The 6657-nt window shown below is 32.0% G+C and overlaps 2 protein-coding genes across 2 annotated transcripts; both read left to right on the top strand.

Moving 5' to 3' along the window:
* The first annotated feature begins 6 nt into the window (after positions 1–6).
* On the top strand, positions 7–370 carry LOC119667776 (tubulin beta chain-like). Its single transcript, XM_038077088.1, has one exon. It carries the CDS (start codon positions 47–49, stop codon positions 296–298), a length of 252 nt encoding a protein of 83 aa, XP_037933016.1. The 5' UTR covers positions 7–46; the 3' UTR covers positions 299–370.
* Positions 371–5184: 4814 nt separating this feature from the next.
* LOC119667470 (tubulin beta-2 chain-like) lies at positions 5185–6211 on the top strand. Its single transcript, XM_038076763.1, has 2 exons — positions 5185–5750; positions 5942–6211. Exons 1-2 carry the CDS (start codon positions 5358–5360, stop codon positions 6209–6211), a joined length of 663 nt encoding a protein of 220 aa, XP_037932691.1. The 5' UTR covers positions 5185–5357.
* The last annotated feature ends 446 nt before the right edge of the window (positions 6212–6657 follow it).

Here is a 6657-nt window from a genome sequence, read left to right as displayed (position 1 = left end):
TAACTGCAAAACGGCAGTCTGTGATATTCCCCCCCGTGGTCTAAAAATGTCAGCTACTTTCTTAGGCAATACTACAGCTGTTCAGGAAGTTTTTAAGCGTGTTTCTGAACAATTTACCGCTATGTTTCGTCGCAAGGCTTTCCTTCATTGGTATACAGGCGAGGGTATGGATGAAATGGAATTTACTGAAGCTGAAAGTAATATGAATGATGTCATTGGAGAATATCAACAGTACCAAGAAGCCACAGCCGATGAGGAAGGCGAGTTTGAGGAGGATGAAGAGGGTGGTGCAGAATAATTATTTTAGAAAATTATTGTTTATTTAACTTGTTATTGACATTAAATTTCCATATGTACAAAAATTACAAATAAAAGAATGTTGCGTTTGAAAGTAAATTTTTGTAATGTGTACTTTCATGTTTCTTTACATATGTACGCGTATCAATGTGTAATTAATATTGCATTGAAAAGAAAATACAGCTTCAAAATTAATGAAATTAAAAGTAAATTATAAAATATTAATTTTGTGTGATAGTAGTTATGGTTAAGTAAAATTAACAAAAAGTTACACCAAGAGATATAATTGCTCTATAAAGACTTCATAAGAATATGGAATACAAGTCAGTAAATTGAAAATAAAAGAGTAGACTGATATTGGCATATTATTACTTCTGTGAAGTATTATTATATTCTTATAAAAAAGACTACATCAGATCTCCTCAATTACCCCAGGGCTATCAAGTGTGCAGGCTACATTTACTTGACGTTAGTATGGTATGCATGCAAACCGTAATAGATCGCGTGACGTTCCAAAGATTCTTGTAATATTTGTTTCTCTGTAATAGACGTTGAAATAGATATTGATATTGAGATCATAATTTAGTTTAAATTTCGCAGAGTATTCAAATCGTTCTCGTTCTTTATTGGCTATTGTCTCTTGCCATAACACTTTAAAGAAATAGTATTTTCTACTTAAAGAATTTTATTATGTTTTATTGCCACTGTTATATAGTTTTTAAAGATATATTATTTAATTATTTAATATTTTTTATTACACTATAAAATGCACAGTCGAAGCTGGCATTGAATATTAAAATAAATATATGATACGTTAAAAACCGAAAACTGGAGTTTTAATTAAATCATGTAGTTCCCATGACACTCTACATAATAGAGGCTTTATTCTATGTTATAATATATATATGTATGAGTTTATGTATGAATATACAATAATTTTATTACAATATTTTTAATTAATTAAAAAATGAAAACTTATAACTAATCCATTTTTCAGACCCAAATACATATTGCTCTTAATTTAAATATAATTTATTTCATCCAATCATAAAAATATTTTCAGTTAATTTGAATTTCTAGTAAATGATGCTTAGGATAACTAATCCATTTTTAGACCGTGTGCGAGTTCGAGTAAATTGATGGTAAATCGGGGGATATAGTAAATTATGTCGGTATGGCAGGGAATGTTGGTATTTACTAGAAATTCGAATACGGTAAATTAAATAAAAAATTTTATAAGATGTTTAATAATTAAATAAATAAATTTGAAAAGTATAGAAGTGCAATAAATAAATAAATAAATATTTACATAAGTGCAGTGCAAAAAGTCTGTAGAAAATTTCAATTTACTTTACCTCTATTTACTCTAACTCGCACACGGTCAAATACTTATTACTCTTAATTTAAATTTAATTTATTTCATCCAAACACAAAAATATTTTCAGTTAATGTTTTTTTTTGTTTTTTTTTTGCTTCCCTTTATTATACAACTGCCAAGATTTAGCATTTAGTATACATTTTTACATAATGGAACTTCAAGTAATAATTCAAAAACAAGATTAAGAATTACATGAGTGAACTATTAATAGTGGATAAAAAAAAAAGAAAACTTTTCTTTAAATTAAATAAATTAAATATTATAAAATAATTAAAATTAATAAATAGATGATATAATAAATGAGTCAATTAAATAGACTGCTATGAATTTACTATGAATATATTAGTTAGATTTTTATAGTATTGCTAGTTCTGATGGAAATAAGCGTTTCAATCTTCTGTTATGTATGGCTTCGTCATTAGGTAGCTGCCTCATTGTTGGGTTAGGATGGAAAAGTAATCTGTCTGTGTGCTTTTTACTATTTTTTCGCATAACGTCTGCAACGAAGGGTATCTTTAGATCGCGATGAATGTCATTGAGATCATTGAGTTTGAGATGTACCATTCAACGTTGATGATAGTCCTAAGTATTTTTGATTGTAGTCTTTGCAGTATTTGAATGTTGGATTTACATGCTGTGCCCCATATTTCGGCTCCATATTTCCATATTGGAGCGATTATTGTTTCATATACTAGTAGTTTATTTTCCACTGTTAGTTTTGATTTCGAGCAGAGTAGTCAGTACAATTGTCCAAAGCGACGCTTAATTTCATTGCTTTTAGCTTTAATATGGTCTTTCTAAGTTAATCTGCTATCTATAGTAATGCCAAGGTAATTTGCCTTTGTGTGTGTGAAGACTTCGTCATTGTTAATTTTTATACGTTTTAGGTCATATTTTTTATTCGTGTAGATAACATGAACTGTTTTGCTTGTATTTATTTGAACTCCCCATTTGTCGAACCATTCGAGCGTTCGAGCGTTACGTTTAGGTAATTCTGCAAGTTGTCTGTGGAGATGTTAAAATTTTTATTAGCTGCAATTAGTGCTGTATCGTCTGCAAAAGAAGCTTTCAAACTTTGAGAATCAGAAGGTATCGGGACATCAGCCGTATATAGCAAGTAGAGTAATGGACCTAGTACGCTTCCTTGAGGTACACCAGCTTTCATTTGTTTAAGTTCGGAGATTGAGTCTTTATACTTCACATAAAAGTATCTATTTTGTAGATAGCTCTTAAGTATGAGGTAAAAGTTTGTTGGAAGAAGCTCTGATAGTTTAGTTAGTATACCTCCATGCCAAACGCTGTCGAAAGCCTTTGCGACATCTAGATATACCGCCGAGGAAAATTGTTTTATGTCAATATCACTACTTATTTTATTAACAACTCTGTGAACTTATTGTATAGACGAATACTTTTTCCGAAAGCCGAATTGATGCTCAGGTATAAGTTTTTCTTTATGGAGAATCGGTTCTAGTCTTGATAAAATTATTTTTTCAAACAATTTTGACATTACTGGTAATAGGCTAATTGGTCTGTATGATTTTGTTACAGATATGTCCTTATTTGGTTTAGGTATAGTGATTACTTCTGCTACTTTACAAACTTTTGGAAAATACTTAAGGCGAAAATCGCAATTAAATAGATTTCTCATATATACAAGTACTTGAAGAGGCAGCTCAGTCAGAATCTTTCCTGTGATACTATCATATCCCGGTGATTTTTTTGCTTTAATTTTATTTTTAATAGTATTTTTTATCTCTGTTATTGAAACTTTCTTTATTGCGACATTTTGAGTAGAGCTGCTCCGTGTAACGTTACTATCATGCTGTTTTGGGTTACTAAACGTAGTTTCGAAGTACGTGGCAAAAATTTCAGCTTTTTCGGTGTTAGTTCTAGCCCAAGTTACATTTGCTATCCTCAGTGGTGGTTGATGCATTACTGACTTGTTGATATTTTTAATAACTTTCCATAAAGAATAGTTAGTGGCTTTGTCAGCTGTCAAGTTCATTATGTGTTTTTGCAGGTTTTTATTATTCTCATTAAGTAGCAGAATTTTAAGTTCTTTGGTTAGTTTGTTTAAGTCCTTTTTTAGTTAAGGGGACCGATTTATTTGCCATTGTTTTCTCAGTTTTCTTCTGTCCATTATCTTGCTTTTAACTGCCATCGAGATTTTATTTTGAGTGTCGTTTTGTTTAAGAACTGGGGTAGAATTTGTCACGGCAACAGCGATCATTTCGTTTAAGTATACAAACGCGCTTTCGATTTCGTCTTCAGATTTTAAGGAAATGTTAATGTTAATATCTAGTAAATGATGCTTACGATTTCTTTTTATGGCATTTACTAAGTCTGTCAAACTGTGGAACTTTTCCTGTTTAAGATTTGTATCAAATTGGATACGCTAAGTTTGGAGTTTTGGTTTTAATTTATACACACACGACATTTTTTATGTATAGATGCTTAAAATAAATGCGTTTCAATTGAAAAGAATTAGTTGTGCCAATATTCTTTTTCACCTCTAACGGCTTTTCAAAAATAAATATTTTAATGCTAGCTGGAAATTGCACAAAATCAGATTCTGAGAAGACTTTTCAAGGTGCCATGGTACATTAGGACGAATGACATTCTCAGAAACCTCAAGATTGATCCGGTCAATAGATACATGAAGAATAGAGCACGGAAATTATTTACGAAATCAGACAGGAATACCAACAACGCTTTATCAAATCTTCGAATTATTACAAGCTTCTCGGGGAGGTATGCAGATTTGAGATCAGTTATTGATTAGTCAGAAGAATTGATAAACAATAATCCAGTCAAGGCGTAGAGAAGGGTTATGAAGAAACCTCGTAGTTAGTAGAGATTAAAAGTGCTCAAGTGCACTGACTAGCCTCAACTAGCCTTAATATAGTAGTAGTTAATTACTTATATACAATAACAAATATATTCCAAAAATAGTATGTAGTTCAAAGCAATTGATATCACTATAGAGTTCACTTAGTTCTCATTTTAATTTGAAAAATGTAATTGATTGATCAATTGTATTATTGAAAAATTATTTGAAGCTGTCTTGAAGTTCTTACAATTTTTCGTGTTAAAACGTATAAAATATCTTTGCTCGCTTCAGAGTTCGATTATGAAAACACAACCCGGAAGAAAAAATTCTGGCTGAGCTTTTATTTTCGGATGTACTCACTTTTAACACAATGAATCTGCTGAATAATTAATAGGACGATTTTTATCTTTTCTTAAATCATGGAATCATCACCAGATCTTGCGGAATGTTTCCAGGAAACTGCCGTAATACAAGTAATTATCCATAAGAACAACTTAACATTTAAACTCCATAGGCGAAAGCTCCACAAGTCCATATTCCAAGAACTTTGAAAGTTGATTTTAATCAAAGTAGTTCATAATTTATTTTAATTTTATTTTGATACCTACATGTTTTTTATTTTCATTTATTTTCTTTTAGTTATATTTGTTTTTAGATTTTTCTTTTCAATATTTCTTATTTTTTATAAGATATTTTTAGTTTTGTAGCTTTTATAAAAGGGATTTGTGCATATTTTGAATACTTTTTATTTTCAACTTTCATAATTTTAATTTTTACCTACATCTCGGAGACGTCTCGACGTATCGCTCCTTCACGAGAATTTAAAAACTCTATCAAATCTTGTAACGAGAAATGCGTGAAATCGTTCATATTCAGCTAGGCCAGTGCGGAAACCAAATTGGTGGAAAATTTTGGGAAGTGATTTCTGATGAACACTGCATAGATCCCTGTGGTTGCTACTATGGAGATAGTGATTTGCAGTTAGAACGAATAAATGTTTATTATAACGAAGCTACATCCGGAAAGTTCGTGCCTCGAGCTGTACTCGTTGATTTAGAACCAGGTGCATTAGATTCTGTGCGATCTGGCCCATTTGGTGGAATATTTCGACCTGATAACTTCGTGTTTGGTCATTCGGGAGCAGGAAATAATTGGGCAAAAGGTTTTTACACAGAAGGCGCTGAATTTATTGATTCTGTCTTAGATGTAGTAAGAAAGGAAGCGGAAGGATGTGATTGTTTACAAGTAAATTTAACCTTTTTTATGCGCGTTTGGTATATTTGTATTCTATCTTAATTTAAAATTGTTGAATTGCGACACTAACTTCTGCAGATATAGAAATTACTTTCATATTGACACATATGATTAAATCAGAACGGTTTTATGATATAAAGAGTATTTTTAAATTTACATTAATTCCATATCTCTACTTCCAGGGATTTCAAATTGTTCACTCGCTTGGAGGTGGAACAGGGTCAGGCTTAGGAACACTTGTACTTTCAAAACTTAATGAGGAGTTTCCAGATCGAGTTTTGCTAACTTTTTCAGTTTATCCTTCTCCCAAAGTTTCTGAAACAGTTGTTGAGCCATATAACTGCACATTAAGCTCTCATTATTTAATTCAGCATGCGGAGCAAACAGTATGTATTGACAATGAGGCAGGAATGCCAGTTCGTGAAGGTTATGTGTCCCCAAATGGGCAGTAAGTTCATTGATATTCAGCAACGATTGTCGGCAAACGACAGTGCTTGACATGTCCGGTTCCAACTATCGAGGACGAAATGCGTGGTACAGGATCCATGTGCCGAGATATGCACGCCGGGTTCACTAAATTCACGGTCTTCACAAACGAATACCGGCACTAAGTGGTAATGACTACAAGGAGCAAAACTATGATACTATCCAGGCACACAAAAGAATAATTAAATGAGTAGTGAATATACCTACCGCCAGATTTTGGTAGCAAAACGGGGTTTTAGCCGAGTCCATAGGAGATTGTGGCCACTAATGTATAGGATGATAAACTTAATACTTTGGAAACAAAGTATGTGTTTAGAAAACTCCGAAGCTTGATTGTGTTAGTTGTCAAACATCCAAACATGACGCTTTGTGATTATTTGTGCCGCATTAAACCACAAGTGAAGCGAGCGCA

Source organism: Teleopsis dalmanni, chromosome 1, assembly GCF_002237135.1.
Source record: "Teleopsis dalmanni isolate 2A chromosome 1, ASM223713v2, whole genome shotgun sequence".
Lineage (NCBI taxonomy): Eukaryota > Metazoa > Arthropoda > Insecta > Diptera > Diopsidae > Teleopsis > Teleopsis dalmanni.
Note: the sequence above shows the minus strand (reverse complement) of the source record. Positions and strands in the feature narration are given on the sequence as shown.

What these genes read in the sequence shown, in the direction of transcription:
- LOC119667776 (XM_038077088.1), top strand. Translation starts at nt 47, where the DNA reads ATGTCAGCTACTTTCTTAGGCAATACTACAGCTGTTCAGGAAGTTTTT.
- LOC119667470 (XM_038076763.1), top strand. Translation starts at nt 5,358, where the DNA reads ATGCGTGAAATCGTTCATATTCAGCTAGGCCAGTGCGGAAACCAAATT. An exon ending in AAGGATGTGATTGTTTACAA is followed by an intron (nt 5,751 to 5,941) that starts GTAAATTTAACC and finishes CTCTACTTCCAG; the next exon opens with GGATTTCAAATTGTTCACTC.